Raw genomic sequence first — 17618 nt, 5'->3', positions numbered from 1 at the left:
GCATCAAGTAATTCAGCTATAGATTTTCTTCCGAGGAAGACAGCGTTCATAAATTAGGTGACCTTTATGCAGATCGACAAAGTGTGTTGATGAACTTCAAGTGACAATTTAAACAAGTATTGGGTGTCTGAAGTGCTTGTATTTCATAAGAAACCAACATAAAGGATGGAATGCTTTTAAAGTCTTTAAATTGAACAGGCACTTAAATGAAAATAGAGGTCATACGTGGCCAGGATAAATGAAAATGTGCATCTTTTGTGATTTTTCACACTCATGTGATTTTAAAATATTATTATTCTTTAGAAATAGAATTTGCATGTAAATAGCATTGTTGTGAATTTATGTCATTTTCCTCATGGTATTGGATAAGTATTGACTGATGTCAATAAACAGAGCTTCTGGTATTCCAAAATAATCTAATATATATTTTTTATGCTATCCAAATATCTTTTTGCTTCGCTGATAAGAATCTGTGATAAAACTGTAAGCTTGTGCCAGAAATCACCACATGATTCAGGTGGGATGCAGCAGGATTGTGTGCTTTTTACTTGATAGGAAAAGAAAATGATACACTGCTACGTTGAACGTTTTTTCTGAAATGCTTACTCTTAGGAAAAACACTGTATCTGTTATCAGAAACTTTTAAAAAGTATTAAATGGGTTTTGGGAAACAGGAAAGTAATTTTTATGTTCTTTAAGGCCTTAGAAATGAGAGTTATTCAGAAAGCCTGTAGGACAATCTTTTTACAAAACCTGCCAAAATGTGAAAACTGGAAAATTGTTTCCTTGATAGTATCTAAGTTAGAAGCAAGAATGAGGCAGAGGCTGGAACTGAAGAGTGACTAGAAGACCCAGGCTTGAAGCTTTATCTCGAATTGCCTCTATTAGACATGGCTGAATCTGAACACCCTGGCAGCGTAACTTGTGCTATCAGAGAGGGTTTGCAGAAGCTCACTCCTTGGGGAAATTTCTTTTTCTTGTAGCATAACTTGTTTTTCAACTGTTCTGGCCCTTCCTCTTGTATACGACTGATACTTCTCCATGTAACTTAGTTTTACAAAACCAAAGATTGTAATTTGATGCATGATATTTTGAGAAAGAAAATCTTAACATTTTCTGGCTTCAGTCATCAGAGAAACACTACATATGGATCAAATTCAAGTGATTAAGCTAGTTGTTGTTCATATTACTCGATCACAGTCTAGGTTGCAGTGTTTCATACTTCTAGGGCTCCTGGACATTCAGCACAGTGATTTTTGAGCTTTTTTAGGTATAGAAATCTATTCAGGTCATTTCTAACTTGCTCGTCACCACATACAGCATCAGAGCTAGCTAGAAAGATCAACTGACCTTCACACTGAAGGCCACACTACAGTGTGGTTATTTCACATGTCCTCATGGCCACAGGGACACAGCTTCCTTGGAAACTGCATCACAGGAAAGCTGGTGCTACATTGTTGTTAAGCATGCATTCTAGAAAGGTATTGAGTTGGTATATTAATTATATAATTAATAGTCAACTGTATTATAACCATCCATATGAGTAGACATGCTTACATGTGTTGCCTCAAATGTGACATTTTTAATTGCAAATGCTTCTCCTGGCAAGCTTAAAGCTGCTGAATGTGTCATTTGAGTTTGCTGGCATTGTTCTTTTTTGTATCTTTCATTTTTTTTGAAGAAAGTTCCAAGTATTTCTATAATGAAAGAGTAATGTGACAAAGCAGTTTTGTTTTCAGCAAAAGTCTGTTGCAGTGTTTGTCCCATTTTTTGGGAGGGCTTAGGCTTAGTCCATTAAGCAGAAGATTTAGGGCTTCGCAGTCTATACAACAGAGTAAATTTTGGCATTGACTTGTGGTAGAATCCCATTTCTGACTTGCTGTCAGTGTAGAGATTTACCCAGGGTAAGTACTTTACCCTGGGTAAATTTATAAATTTAAATCAGTCTTTGGTACCCTTAAGATATTCACATATCTAACTAGAAAACCATGCACAGGATCATCTCATTTCTGCAGTAGCTCACAATGGCTAGATGGTGTGCAACAGTCAACACCAGTCCCATGGCTCTGGAAACAGAGCAGAATGGTATTTTATGTGTAACTTTCTGTGATGTTGCACTGCCCCTTAGGGCTTAGATACTGGCTGCTATTGGCGAATTAGCTCTCACATTTTGTAATGGGCCAAAAATTGGTAAGTTTGCCCTAAACACCTGAAATCGTATGAAATCACCAAGTCTTGCAGTTGCCTTTTTTAATACTAAGAGACCTCTCAAGACTTGGAGGAATTTTCTGCTTTGCTTGCAGCAGAAAGAAACCTTGCCACAGTCTTTTAGTTTTGCCAAGCTATGCTGCATTTGCAGAGTAATTTTCTGTTTTATTAGTTGTCTGTTTGTAGCAAATAAATTCTTCAGCTTGTCTGATTTAGATTTCTCTTTTCTTAAAAGAGCAGCAGCTGACTGTGTTAGTTAAATCTTCCTATCTTTGGTCTTAATGACTGTATAATGGCAATAGCAGATAAGTGGCAAAACATTGAAAGTTGGCCTTGTTTCTTTTTAGATATCTGTGACATGTTTATTGACATCTGCATTAATAACAATACTGTGCCAGAAATCCCTTATTACAGTTGCATGCCACAGAAAATGTTGAAACTGAAAATTAAAGGCACCCACCTTTTTTTATTCGTATTTTATGAGGCAAATAAAATAAGATGAGAAAGTTGATTTTAAATGTCCTTTTTAAATGCTCTAGTTTCTTTGCTGTGTTGGGATTCCATTGGGGCAATTAAGGAAGTGCTCAAACCATTTCTAATTTCTAGCATAGACTGAAGAATTTCTTTCTCCTTCCAGCCTTATCTCACCTCTTTCATGAATACCAAAATAAAGTTCAGTCAATGTCAGCACATAGCTTGATAACACTACACAAATTATTCCCCCGATATTTTACACCCATGTTTTTATGCTGCCTTTTCTCTTGTGCTTACTCTTTGGTATATTTTTCTGGTTTTCTCTAGGTCAATGGGAAGGACCTCTCCAAGGCCACTCATGAAGAGGCAGTGGAAGCTTTTCGCAATGCCAAGGAGCCAATTGTAGTTCAAGTTTTACGACGAGCTCCAATTAGCAAAGCTCAAGGTAGCTCTCAGGATGTACGTCTTGTGGATGCCTGCACTCAGACTGACATCACTTTTGAGCACATTATGGCTCTGGCCAAACTAAGGCCTTCCACACCGCCAGTTCCTGATATCTGCCCTTTTCTACTTTCAGACAGGTATGGCATATATTCTCCTATTGTTTTCTAGTGAGATTGAGGCATTGCAATGGCAGGTTTGTAGCCTTCTCTTGAAAAGGTCTCAGGAACACTTTAAATGAATTATAAATGTTGTAGCAGTTATAACTGCTATGCTGTTCAGGCTTCGATGACAATCTTCATTAACTCTACTCAAGGATTAGACAACAAGAAGGAATATTGTTCTTGCTTACTTTGTGCTTATGCACAAAGTTCTTTGTGCATAAGTACTTTGTGCTTATGCACGAAGTTCATCTAAAGCTAAGCCCTTATCAAGAAGAAAAACACTTCTGTGTTGCAAAGTACCAAAAAGGCTTCTCAAGCCTAGAAAGAGCTGTCTTGTTGCTTTCTGTTCTTCCAAATTTCTTGCAAAACTCATGGAAAAATTATTTTATTTAATTTAACGGTCTCCTTATTAAGGCAAAACAATTCCAAAAATATGGAGATGAAAGTATAATGTCACCTTTCATATGTCAAATAATGTGAATTAAGTTATCCCTTGGTTGAATTAATTTTCTCTGAAATGGAACTGAATACAAATATTGGCAAAAAATAAAAAAAAAAAAAATAGGGATTAGGTCCTCCCTTAATGGACTGTTACTCCCTTTTTACTCATGAGTATTGTCATCTAGTGGTTGACCCTTAGTCTCTGTCTGTGGCCAGCAAAACTATGAAAGCCCTGAAGCTTTCCTACTGACTTCCCGGCATGCTGTACATCTCTGCAGAAATGATGTAGAGAACATACCACTTTTGACCTTGATGTAACTCTGTTTTTAGAAGTTCTAGGTAAGCTGTGTAGATGACCATATCAGAGAGAGAGAACCTGCTGGATAGATCCTACTATTTAATACTAAACAGCTGAACATGTATGTTTTTGAGTTGTTACGGTACTACTAAACTGTGTGCTACTGTGATTGAAGTTCCCATACTCTCAGCATGGGGAAGAGTTTCCTACTTTGGTTTGAGGTAGATCCACAATGGGTGTTGCATGGTTAAGACCTAAGGAGTCTGAAGAGCTAAGGCCACCTTGGGTCTGCAACTGTACCTAAGTGCATGTCATAAAGACCTCATTATTTGTGCCCCAAGACTTTGTAACCATGCAATTTAATAACATTTTACAGTGTGCAGTTATTCAAATGCACTTCACCACCCTGTTATCCCTTTAACAAAAGAGGATAATGCAACTTGTGTAATGCAAGCACTTGAACAATTTGCCAGCCTGGTGTGGGTTGTAGATTGAGGATGTTCATGTGTTTGTAGCAAGTTAATTGGTAAGCTGCCACTGGCCATGATGCAGCATATGAATGTGGAGTTAGGTAGATTTATGAGCATAAGGAATTCCAAATAGTCATAATTAAGTAGTTTGGCCCCAGACAGACCCTTTTACATAATCACCCTGTATAAATCTGACAAAAGATGAATCCAGCAAAATGAACTAAGAATTTGAGCTTTTGAAAACAGCCCTTTCTACATCCTAATTCTGTTTTATTCATGCTCTCAGGCCCTCCAGAATAATATTCCAAAGATAAAACTACAGAAAGGGTTTGTGTATGTGTTTTTAATATTTATTTATTTATTTAATTGTTTCATATACTTTTGTTGTACTGCTTTGTTCCACATAGCTGCCATTCTCTTCACCCAGCGGAGCATGAATTTTACGAAGGTAATGAGTATCTTTCCAGCCTGCCTGCTGATGCAGATAGAACAGAGGACTTTGAGTATGAGGTAAGACCACTGGCACACTGCAGCCTCTCTGTTGTTACAGATATGGTACTTGCACAGATAGGATCAGGTTCTTGTGCAAAATAAAGGAAAAAAAAAAAAAGAGAGAGAGAGAGAATGGGAATACTCTGCCAAAGAGTGTTCAAACAGTGTTCTTTTCTATACCTGTGTAACGTCACAAGCTTTGGGTTAGGTTATGCATGTGAAATGTGAAGGTGGAATCTTGCACTGGTTGTCTTCGTACAAGTTCAGGATACTTATTCTCTCTTTGTTCAGTGGAGACAGTAAATCTGCTACTTTCTTTTTGAAGTTATAACACTTTAAGGAAAACCTTTCCAAAATTAAAAATGGTAACTGGAAGCTTAATTGTCATCTTTTTTTTTTTTTTTTTTCCCTTCAAATTTTAAGAATTAATTGGCCTTTTGTCTTATGCCTTAGGGATAAGTCTTACAGATACTTGGATGCATACTTGAGTGTTTGTAAGATCAGGCTACATCTCTGAAAATGAATATAATTTCTGTTACTTGCTCTTTCCTATTTGACATTGTAAGTGTTGCAATTAGAAGAAATTGTGCTCTGTACTGCAAATATCCCTTTGCTGTTAATGCATTGTATTCTCTAGTGATGAGGCTGGATGTCTTTCTGAATCGCTGGAAAAATTTGTGTAGCTTCCCAAAATGATAACATTTGATTGGTGTTGTTGCTCTTCGTTAGATTTTCATTTCAATATCTAAATAGTGTTTGTGTCTGCCAGTCATTAGATTTTTGTCTATTCTACTGTTATGTAGCAACAAAATATTTGTAGGGGCAGGCATAAGAAGCAGATGGCTCTTTTTAATATTAAACAGTTCTGAGTCTTTGCATAAGTTCAAGTTACTGTATTTTAAATAAGAGTGATTATAAATAATTAAATATCTTTAATACAAGATTTAAAATATCCTATCTTTCTGTTTGCTGTACCTTAAGAAACATTTTTAAAGGTTTCACATAACTGCTTGACATTTGGAAATGAAATGAATGGCAAAAGCTTTGGCAAATATGCTGTGTGTTCACTTTTATCTTGTCTTTAGCAGCTAAGATGCTCTATTGCAAGTTCAGCCCATTGTTCTTTTCTTCTAGCAGCCTGGGGAATCTGAAGTTCTTCCCCCAGGAAATAGAAAAATCAAATAACATCTACTTAGTGAATCTCAATCAGAACAAGCAAACTTTTATTTGAACTCCTCAAAAAATCATTGCTAGGGATTAGTGAAATCATTATTTCTTCCCAGTTGGTTTTTGATGTGATATCTCACAGTACAAGAGTATCAGGGCTTAGGTTCTGCTTTGACTCCCCAGGTGTAATGCAATATTAAATTTCCCTATCAAGTGTGTTTGTTTACAGTGCTTCTTTCTTACCTGTAATAGAAACTTTTTTTTTTAGAAAAAATAGAAACTATTTTTTTAATAGTGATATTTAAGTAAATTAGTAATGGAAACATCTAGAAAGAATACATTAAAAATGGTAGTTAGTTGAAAATATTTTTCATCATTTAATCAGAGTATCGGTGACATTAAAATGCTAACAGATTTCAAATCTATGTAGGGCCTACCTAGTGGAATCTGGTCCTCTTTATGACTGTTATTAATCACTAATAATAGTTGGCATAAGTATTATGACAGTGGCAAATGCTTGGGCAGGTTCTCAGTTGCCTGTAATTGCTACTAATCACACCATCATAGTCATTAATTTGCTATCAGTTGTGATTCAGTTGCCCGAGGCAAACTCACTGAGTGATTGAAATAGCATTTCATATGAAATTCAAATAGGAAAGGAACTGTATGGCTTCCTTTGAAGAGGAGCCTATTCTACTAAATATGTAAGTTTTGAAGGGGAAACATCATGGAGCCTTTTACTAGAAGAGCTCTAAATGTGAAAAGCTTTCCCAAAATTTAAGCCTGTGTGGTAATATTATGATTTAAGTCACTCATTGGTTGTATTAACTGTCATTTAAGTTAATAACATTTAAGTAAGAAGTTAGTAAACTCCCCTGTTGTAACCAGATAACATTAACATTATTCCAGATAGCTGGATCATTGATCCATGAAAGATATATATTATCTCTCTTCGAAACCAAGTCTCATAAAGTACAGAGTCAAAAGGGATTTATTATCTGCGCTGGTGGATTTGGAGGAGAAGCAGTAGGACAGTCAGCAGAGCAGAGGCAATGGTTCGGTGCTGTCAAGGTCTCCACAACAATATTGGCTTAGGTGTACCCTCCTGTGGCCACTCAATCCACCCTGTCTTCTGACTCCTTGGTTATGTATTGTTATCACCACCACCATTACTTGATTGTGAAACAGGTGTTAGAAGCGATCCAACCTTTTTAAAAATATATCCTTTTTTTACAGGGATTTTAACCTAGCCCTGCTGCCTGATCTGATTTCCAGCATGGCTTCACAAACTACTGTGTTGTCAAAACTGAATGGTGTGCATAGCAGAATCAGGGAGGGAAAAATGGTCAAGTGTTTAGGAAGACAAGTTTTAAAACCAGCACAGGGCACCCTGTGGGCTGCAGGCAGGATGGAAGAACCTACTCTATTTCCCACCATTTGATTTCTCCTGTGCTTAGAGGATGGAGTTTTCCTATAATTACTGTGATTTCTGTAGAGCTAGGATTGTATCATTTCTCTCTTAATTTTGTCATTTTTTCCTTTGTAAGAGATTTCTGTTGTGAACATCAGCTAATTCCATACAGCAAAAAACTACCTGGTGTTAGGACTGTGTTTAGTGTTGCTTTTGCTAAAAGGATACAGGTAAGCAGTTCACAGGTCCCCGTGGCAAACCAAAGAATTTTAAAAATTAATTTTAAAGCTAAACCTAGAGATTTCAGAAAAGCTTCGAAACAAGATAGGGAGCAGAAAGAGAACTAGAACAATGCCCAATAATTTCCCAGAAATGTTATTTTAGGTAAAGAATGCATCAGTTTTCAGATAACAAATGCAAAGTGCTAAGCCAAAGTAGGAAGAACTGAGATGACTAGCAACGGAGATGATTTAACAAGAATATTTTCCAAGAAAGGGAGTGTCCTGAAAATCTTTGATCAACTTGGAACTTGCTTATAGATATGTGCTGGAGTTTAAGCACCTGAATTACCACCATAAAAAGGAAACAAGAGGGTCACTGGGGATATGGACTTGTATTTGCCAGTGGATTTGGTAGGATTAGACACTCTTCTACTCCATTTATAAATGAGAAAAACCCAGTAGTTTGTGCTCAGATTGCCACAGCTCAATAAACTCAAGTACAAGCCAATTGTCTTGGAATGGTGAACTCCCTAGGAGGCTCATTAGGCTCCATTCAGCACCATGCTTTAAACAAATGGCTGGGATGATGGCAGAGCTGGGGGATTGCTGAGAGCCAGCTCATGTATCTTTAGGTTGCTCCTGCAAAGCTTGTCCTAAAAGGAATGAGAATTGTTGATATGTATTGAGACAGGGGGCAGAGCCAGCATCACTCTGCGTTGGCAGATACAGATCAAAAGATTTGTGTTTCTGGCATAGCCAGATACTTATAAGGGCTTTTAAGATAAAGTAAGAACCGACCAATCTGTAAATGCTCAGTTGGACTTACAGTCAAGATAACTGAAAGAGAGACAAAGATATTCAGGGTCATACCCAGCTCCTCCATGGCTATGAGTTGTGCTGCTGGAATTACATGGGGTGATATTAGAGTATGCATCACATTGTCTGCTACCAATAATGCAAAAGGACTAAAACCATCGTAGCACCCAGTAATTCTGTGTTGAACCTATCTCTTAAATTTGTACAGCAGATTTGTCCTTGCAAGAAGAACAGAAGATAGTGGTACTTGAGAGGAGTAAATAAGTTATTGAATATGTGCTTCTTTAATAACATTTCTGAACCTGCTATCAAGGAGAGAGAAGCATCATAGACTTGGTTAGGAACATTACCAGTAATACAAAAATAAAGGGAAAAACAGTTACATGGTGGAACAGTGAAATAAATTAAAAAAAAAAAAAGTGCTGGACAAAGGAGCATATCACTAATATCTGGTCCTACATATTCACTCTGAGGAGACTGCCTTTCAAAAAGAGCAAACAGAAACAGAAGAAAATAAAAGAAGTTAGTGTATGTCACTAAACCAACAGACATGCACATGAGATGTGCAGGTAACTTTTTTCCGTGGCAAACTTTTGTAAAATCTTTTGCGTCCAAACAATGAAAGGGTCAGAAGTCCTACCAGGAATGGCATCTACAGTAGAGCACAGTTACATTTTCTTGAGAAAAAGCAATCTGAGAACACCTGTTATTTTGATTCCTCCTATGCCCCAGAAAATAGAACTTCTGGAAACTAGAAAATTGATATGAACGGTGCTTGACTGCATCATCAGTATCTTCTCCTAAGTAGAGCAACCTGTAGTGCTCTAAGGGTTGGTTAATACCTTGTGTCAAAAAGGAATAGTCTTAAGTTCAGAGTTTGTAGTTTCAAGGGCCAGATTTTTACTCAGGATAAGGAAATAAATGTGTGTGTCTGCACATTGAATGTAAGCGCTAATTTATGGCTATGCACAGCCGTTCATTTAAATGTGTTGATAAGTATTTGCACTCATAAATCTGCTAACTGTAAATGTAGATTAGCCCTTTATGTATACCACTGGCCTGATCCAAACCCATTGAAATTGCTGAGGTTTCCTATTGACCTAAGCATTTCTGGATCAGATACTGTTGGCTGTTTTAACAAATTACTAAAAATGGAGCTGGCAGAGAGAACAGCTAGAAAATTTGGGGAGTTGCCTATGAGTGAGGTTTTGTATATATCTCTTCTCATCGAAACCAAAAAAACTCCCATAGGGGAGAATTTTATCCTGTTAATTTCTCTTACCATTTCTGAATATCCTATCAGATGCTATGCAGCAGTAAAGCTTTGGTTTGTTATTCCAATAACACTCATAAGTATTATATCTGTATGAAGGAAGGTTGCTATTTCAGGTGCAAGTTTTATTTTCCTTCTTCTGTGACATAACATTTTGGAAGTGGTCAGTTGTATTGGTGTCTTTTCAGAACAAAAGAGGAGTAGTTTTGTTCAGATTAGTAATCTGAGTGATGCTGTTGATCCAGATAAAGTCACTCGAAGGCAAAAATATTTGTGGGGGAGGCCCTCAGTTTTCTAGGTAAGCCCTGCTGAAGCATAGCCACCAGCGCCTTCCTGGAAGGCCTACCCCTGATGTGGTAGGCCAAGAGAGACCTGCCTGCCTTGTGAATTCATATTTAAGGCCTCTCCAACACAGGGATTTTTTAACCAATAAACCAAATGGATCTGTCTATCTCATAAATACATATTTAGGGCCTTTTTAACATGAGGATTACAGAGCTGATAGTCGGTAACAGCTCCCTTCAGAGCTGTGATAGCCTGCAAACTCCCCTTTGCGAACATTACAGGCGCTTGTGGCAATGCAATTGGAGCTCCTGCTTCAATTGCTCACACCTGAATAAACAGTTTTTATGGGAGCAGCATCTGTGCACACACTGCCAGTGCTTCTGGTAGCTAGTCAGGCTCTTTTGTTTTGTTACCTGATGAGTGTTTCTGTATGAAGAAGCTAATCCAAAAGATGCATAAGCACCAAAATTGAAAACATTTCTGAGATAAGAATTTTCCCAAAATCCCTTACGTGTAGCATGGATTTTCTCTTTACAGCTATAAAGTCATGTTCTTTATTTAATAATATAAAGGGGATAGAGAGAGAGAAAGAAATCCTGTTTTGGTGGGGATCACACAAGGCAAGTTCCAGCCACGTGCAGATACAATGGCAGTGACATGAATGAGCAGAACCACTCTACTACCTTTGTCACTTGCTATCAGATTGTATTTTTTTCTTCTGTATTTTCTGCTGGGATTGGATTCTTTCCTTCTGAGCCTCTTAAAACTTGGGATGAATCAGAAAAGAGCCCTCAGTGAATAAAAGGCAGATTTCAAATTCAGCAACCACCAGATATAATTGAAAAGAGAAGGCTTCAAGAAATACGATGTTATACAGGCAGAATCCTAATAAAGACGTAGGTGTTGCAATGTAGAAGAGCCAAAGTCTTGGATGAGGTTGTGTCTTTCCATTGCAGTCAGAGCTGATTGGTGTAAGAAGGGAAATGTGAAAAGGCTTGCTGGTAAGCGTGATGTAGGTTTTAGGTGGCAGAGCAAGTACTGCTTGCTGCATGCCTTCTACTAGTGCTTTCAGGGGGCAAGGACTGAACTAACAAGTCAGAGTGGGCTCAGATAAACTTGGAGTTACTGCCCTACATCTGTTTTCTGACCAGCAGTTTGTTACTGCCTAGAAGTTACTGCCGAATACATGATGCCCCACAGCATACAGACGTTATACCAAAATGGTTATTCAGGTATTTTGTGGTAATTTTTAATATTAACTAACACCTCTTAAGAAGCATGGTGAAGGAAATGAACATGCATATGTGTGCCTGTGATCTGGAAAATCACAAAAATACAAAGAAAAATACAGACCATTTTTTAAAGCTAGTAAGTGGAAAGCTTGCAAGGAATTCTTTTTTGCCTAGTAAATAGATTATTATAGATGTTTCAGTTGGATCTGTGAAAACACTACAATAGTTAGGGCTTTTTAAAGCATTCCTTGAGATTTTTTCATTTAAACTTAAAAGTAGTTCTGAGCTACTAATACCTAGCTTGTGATCCCTCTGCCTCTCACTGTGGACTATTAAATTGGAAAGGTGACAGTTAAAATGGAGAAATGGCACTGGCATATTTTTTTCTGTAAATCATTGAGTAGTACTGTGTAATAAATAAAATAAGACTCTCTTACAATGCATTTGTCATACTGTAGCACTAGTATTTTTTTCTGGTATTTTCACTGGTATTTTTATTTTTAAAACGCCTGGGGAGTTAAGTCACCATAATCTTCTCATAGCCAATAATAAGTATGGAATTTTTCCCAAACTGTGACTAATTGTACATTGTAAATGAGGAAAATAGTGTTAAAAAAGAAGCATTCCTTTACTACTTTTTTTCTTTTTTTTTTTCCACCTGCCTTTTAAGAATTGCAGTCAGTTTTCAAGTATAAATTAATTAGACTTAACATCATTCCATGAGGGTACTTCAGTATTACTATATCCTGCATTGCTACAGGAATTCACAAGCAGGTGAACTAAGGACGGTAGTATTGATTGACTTGCCAAGTCAGTCAGTGACAGAACTGGCAGTAAAACACAAGAGTCTTTACTTCTAATGCTTTTTTTTTTCTTTTTTTCTTTTTTCTTTTTTTTTTCTTTTTCATTAAATCACTCTTCTTTTTAGTCATATGATCATTTAGATGGAGGAGGATGTCAGGGTAGTTTCTGCCATAGTTGTTTGTTAATTTTGAGTATGTTACTGTATCTCATCACAAAAATCTGACATTCAAAGCAGATGAAGTTGCTGTTATCTCACCTCCCATAAGTAATGAATATCCCAATTTAATGGCTTGAATTTTGTCCCCAGCATCATGAGAGAACAGCGTGAAAAAGACACAAAACTGACATGGGCAAATTTATCAAAGTTATTACCATTTCCTGTGTTTTAAAACAAGAGGAAAATATATCAAGTCACTGATATTCATTTTGTTTCATGATTTCATAAAACAAACACAGCATTACTCCTCACTTCACCTGAAAGCTAATAAAAATTCTTCCTTGTTGTCAGGGCTTGTGTTTTCCCTTGAAAATGAAGAAAAGTGAGCTTAGTTCAGCAGCACTTTATTGTTGGGCAACATTACAACATATGGCATGTGTTTTTCACTCAGTGAAGGAAGAAGAAGGTGCTGGCAGTATTTTCATATTTATGGAAATCTGTGGGTTATAAATCTTCTGTTTTGGATAAGTGTTTTGTGTAGACAGTTTTTATAGCATTATACCACATACTTGCATATATGCTTTACAGTGAAAACATTTCTAAGACTTTTATTAATGCTATTTTTCATATTCTTACTGTTTGAAGGTTTGTGTAGTATGTCTTGGAAACATGGAATCTGGCTATACAGACAAAGGACAGGAGAAAACAATTTCTTTTGTATATTACTTATAATGTCACTCTTTTAAAGCATAGTATCTTAGGAACTTCAAGAGCACAAGAAGCAAGGACCAAATCCCTCTAGTAAGATGGGAACCTTTTACAGGAAAATGGACTTTAAACAAGGTTTGAGTATTATGCATGCTGGGCCTTCTGAGGAGAAATCAAAAAGCAGGCAAGGTCTTTTCTCTGGAAGTTTGCTTTTTTATTTAATGAGGCAGCTCTTCAAAGAGAATGTGATAGTCATTCCTGGAGGGCATGGTTGGTGAGCAGGAACACAGGTGAGACTGTATTGTGCATCAAAAAAGCAGATGATGAATTTGCTTTGTATTTCATCTCATGATTTTGTCAATCTATGCAAGTATGTGTTTGGGGGTGGAGGACATTTCCACGGGTAACAGAAGTCTGAACAGCTGAAACTCAGCATGGATATGGTGCGATATGGTGCCCATAGACCTCGTTTTGGTGCCAGGAAAATGAAAATGTGTTTTTAAAGTCGGCACATATCACTTCATGTGCTTGATTTATATAAAAATTGCATGTTTTAACTATACATATTTTAATATGTATGTAGGTGGAATTTTAGCTTTGTGTTTTCTAAGAATATCTAATTTTATTAGTTCAACTTAAAATTTAGCTTTTTTTTCCATGGTATTTTGCATTTATTGTACTGGAAAAGCATAAACTGAATTACAGGAAAGTGTATTTCTCACAGCTGTCTAAAATGGAAAAATAACATTTTCAACTTGTTTTTAATTAATATTTCAAAATAGCCTTCACACAGTTGTAGATCAAGGATGTCCATATGTGTAGCATTGTAACTAGTTTGGAGTTTGAATCTACAACAATGTGTTCTGCTGTCCAGATAAATGTTTGCTGCAGCAGATGTTAGCACATCTGTTATGCCTCCCCATTTCGATTGGCTGCCTGGATGTTTAGAAAGTGCTGATGAGGCAGATAAATCTTCTGACACGTCTCAAGCCCAAAGCAGGCAGGCAGCAGCAATAATGATGCTTACAGAACCAAGTGCTAGGCAGTAATATTTTGAAATAAAACAAAAATAAAGTATGACTTTACCTGCAATAAGTGAAATTTATTGTGAAAAGTGAAAGCTAATTTTACCAAGTGATTCTCAGCTGATTTGAACTGCAGCTATGTCAATCCATAAACCTCTGAACTTTGTGTATCTAAGGTTTGTCTGTTAGCAAAAAGCACCTGCTACAGCTTAGAAAGAGCTCTGAACTATTAAGGGGATCTTTAATACACTTAGGATTGCTGGGAGTTTGGTTTAGAAACAGCTGCAGCATATCTGTTTTTTTTGTGGAAGGATAAGTTATCTACTGCACGTGTGAAGTTCCTGATCTTACCATAATCCTAACTTTCAAAAGGTTTTCCTCTACCCCTCAAAGCTTCTCAGATTTGAACACTTTTATATCACTAGAGTCAGGAAAATTCCAGACATGGGGATCTTCTCCTGAGAAGATCAATATATGTATCAAAGAGGGCATTTGTGGACAGAGAAGGATATATCTGACAATCTCAAGTGCTAAGGATGGTTTCAAAGTACATAGAGCTTTAGCATGTATTGGATCCCATCCTGACTTAAATCTTCATGAATGGTAAACAGAAATGTAGAAGTCACTGCAAAGATTTTAGCACTGATGCCATATGCTCACATGGTTCCATTCCCCTCAGGAAACATCACCACTAAATTTCTAAGTTGCTTTCAAACACCCTTATTTAAGGCAAGATCAGAAATTGCAAAGAGAACCTATCCTAGAGGGGCAAAGATGTGGATGTTGATTATATAGGTGATATTGTTGGTCCTATAGTTTATAATATACACTTGAGAATCTACAGAACTATGGAGTACCTAAACAAGGAGACCACGTACTCCAAACCCCTGCTGAAACAAGGACCAATTTAGGCCATACTGCTCAGCTGTCATCCAGCTGAAATCAGAATATATCTAAAAGTGGAGATTCTATGTCTCTGGACAACTCTTTCCAGTGTTTTGCTACCCTCATGATAAGAAGTACTTTTTTTGATATCTAACTGAAATTTCATGCATAGCAACTTGTCTGTTGTCCCCTATGGCTGTCACTGTGCACCTCCAGGAAGAGTGCTCGTAAATTGCCTGGACTCTTGCATTTGCTACTTGAAGGAAGCAATAAGACCTCCTTATTAAGGAGACCCTTCTTTTTAAAAGCCTAACTGAATGTGGTTCTCCCAGCCTCCCCTCATCAGAGATGTGCTCCATCCACATAATTAGTTAATGGATTTCTATCCCGATGTAGAGTGCTATATTCCCATCTGATAACCAAGAGAAGGTCTGCTCAAACATTTCATGTAAATGGCTCAAAGCCGTTTACATTGGAAAACAGATCTGGGAGCAATATCTGGAAAGCCCCCAATCCCTAAATTTGACTGGTAAAGTTTGAATTTGTTAGTTTTCTTAGCTGAAATCTTTCTGATTTCTTAGCTGAGCCTTTTATTTTTCGATATTGAAAGCCAAGGAGTTTCAATATGGAGGTCAGGATAAGAGCTGTAATGAAAAATGAGATTTTTTTTTTTCTTCTAATATATTTAATAATAAATCTCCTTCTTTTATTTTCATCAAAATTGTCCAAAAGCAAACGTCTTATTTGGAATATGGAGTCTGCAAGCCAGTGTGACATTTTAGTATGTTAACACACACTGCACAATGGAATAGCTACTACTCCCGTCTGCTTATCTCATTTTACCATAAGGTTCAGTTTCTGTCGTCTGTGTTATTCCCACCTACTTTGTTCAAGGAGAAGAAAGTGAGAATGTAGAATCTAAGATCAGTGAAAAGGAAACCCTTAGCTGCATATCATCAGCTAGTTAATTATACTTTAAACTCTTCTCATATCCTTGCAACTTCACACATTTATTGAGTGAAAGACTGAAAGTGAAGACCAAGCCTGACTACTGAGAAATGCCATATCTAAGCAGTTCATCATGGATCTCTTTGCTAGGAAGCAAGAATTCATGCTTTTCTCAAGTACAGAACATACCAGAAGGGGTGTTGGCTCTCAAGCAGGTGAAAACATTTATACAAATATAACATAGGAAAATATATGCATATCATTAAGTATTTCTACTTAGCATTAATTGAGTTAGCATTCAAACTGTGCCATGGGCAAAGAACAGAAACAAAGAGAATGAATAGGGAGGTAAAAGATTTAGGAGGAAAAGTAAGATGATCATGACTTGTTTAAAATAACAAAATAAGCTGAGGACATTTGACCTTTCAGTAAGTATGATCATTTAGATAATAGCTTTGTTTTTTTTTTTTTTTTTGTAGTAGTATAGTAGTAGTATATTTTATGTTTAATCCTTCCTATAAGAGTTGATTTTTTGATTTGTCTTTTGACAAGGATCTGAAGGTTTGGTATTTATGCATGCTAGCTGAGGGGGAAAACTGAAGCTCAAGTGGATGTTTGTGACTTACTGGAGGATATACTGACAGCTGTTGTGCCTTTTACAGGCAGGAAGTTTATAATCTGTAAAGGGTTTGTTTTTTCGTTTGCTTTTTCCTCTTTGACTTCCTTATGAGATACAGTCACTGTAAAGTCCACCACGTGTCTTTAAGCTCAAGGCTTAAAATATCCGTTAGAAGCAAGTCAGAAAGGCCATACTAAGACTGGGAGGCCCACAGAATTAGATACTGTGTTTATCTCATCCCCATATGCTTATACCCTTCCTCCCACGGCAATGCTAAATTTGTTCACGAAGCAGTGATCAAAGGTTTCTCACGTTCATGGTGCCCTCCAGCTCCATCTTTCATCCAGCCCATGGCCCCATCTGCTCTGCGACTGCTGTCCGCCCCCTGTCCTCACCCATTGGGAGTCTCAGCTGACACTTGGGTGTCTTCCCCCTCCCACTCATGAACATCAGACTGCTACTGATCATCTCACATCGGACATTTTGAATATGTACCAGCAGGCTTGATGTGCCTTAAGTTACTCTGTTGTTTGGTTTGCTGCATAGGAGTGCAGTATGCACAAATATTTACCCTCCGGAGCTGCAAGGGGAGAAGGAATTGCCGTATCCAGTGGAACTTCATTGTCAAAGGATTCGTCAACTACAGGGCCAAATTCTGCTTCCACAGTTGCAAGATGATATTTTATTATTAGGTGCCTATACATCAGCATGCTAATTCTGTTTTTGGTTTATTTGTTTGTTTGTTTGTTTCTGCTACTACTCTCTTTTTTTTTTCTCTTTTTTTTTAACAATGGTATCATTGTCAACAACATCCTGCTGTCCCAGAACATTCTTTGTCTGGATACAAAGCAGCATATGGCTCTAAGTGTAGCTATAAAGGAGGGATCAGCAGGAAAGTAATTTTGTTTTTAAATATTTCTCAATCTATGTTGTATTTGCGTTTGTATTATGCATTTGAGAAATGCTTGCTGATATTTTTCCTTTCTGCTTTGATGTAAACAAATCTCATATCATAGATTCTCAAATCTAAAACAGACTTTGAAAAAATGAGGATTAAATGAGACCTTATCCTAGAAAGT

General features: G+C 37.1%; 1 protein-coding gene across 2 annotated transcripts in view; it reads left to right on the top strand.

Annotated features, from left to right (window-relative positions):
• The window catches only part of PDZRN4 (PDZ domain containing ring finger 4), a gene marked incomplete at both ends in the record, with an annotated part of 247058 nt that overhangs the window by 200106 nt on the left and 29334 nt on the right, over positions 1–17618 (top strand). For both annotated transcript variants that reach the window (XM_084306361.1, XM_084306362.1), the window contains 2 exons: positions 3010–3263; positions 4904–5006. In XM_084306361.1, coding sequence (XP_084162487.1) covers positions 3010–3263; positions 4904–5006 — 357 coding nt within the window. The remainder of the gene's footprint in view (positions 1–3009; positions 3264–4903; positions 5007–17618) is intronic.

Source organism: Netta rufina (genome assembly GCF_964035555.1).
Source record: "Netta rufina genome assembly, chromosome: 1".
NCBI lineage: Eukaryota > Metazoa > Chordata > Aves > Anseriformes > Anatidae > Netta > Netta rufina.
Note: the sequence above shows the minus strand (reverse complement) of the source record. Positions and strands in the feature narration are given on the sequence as shown.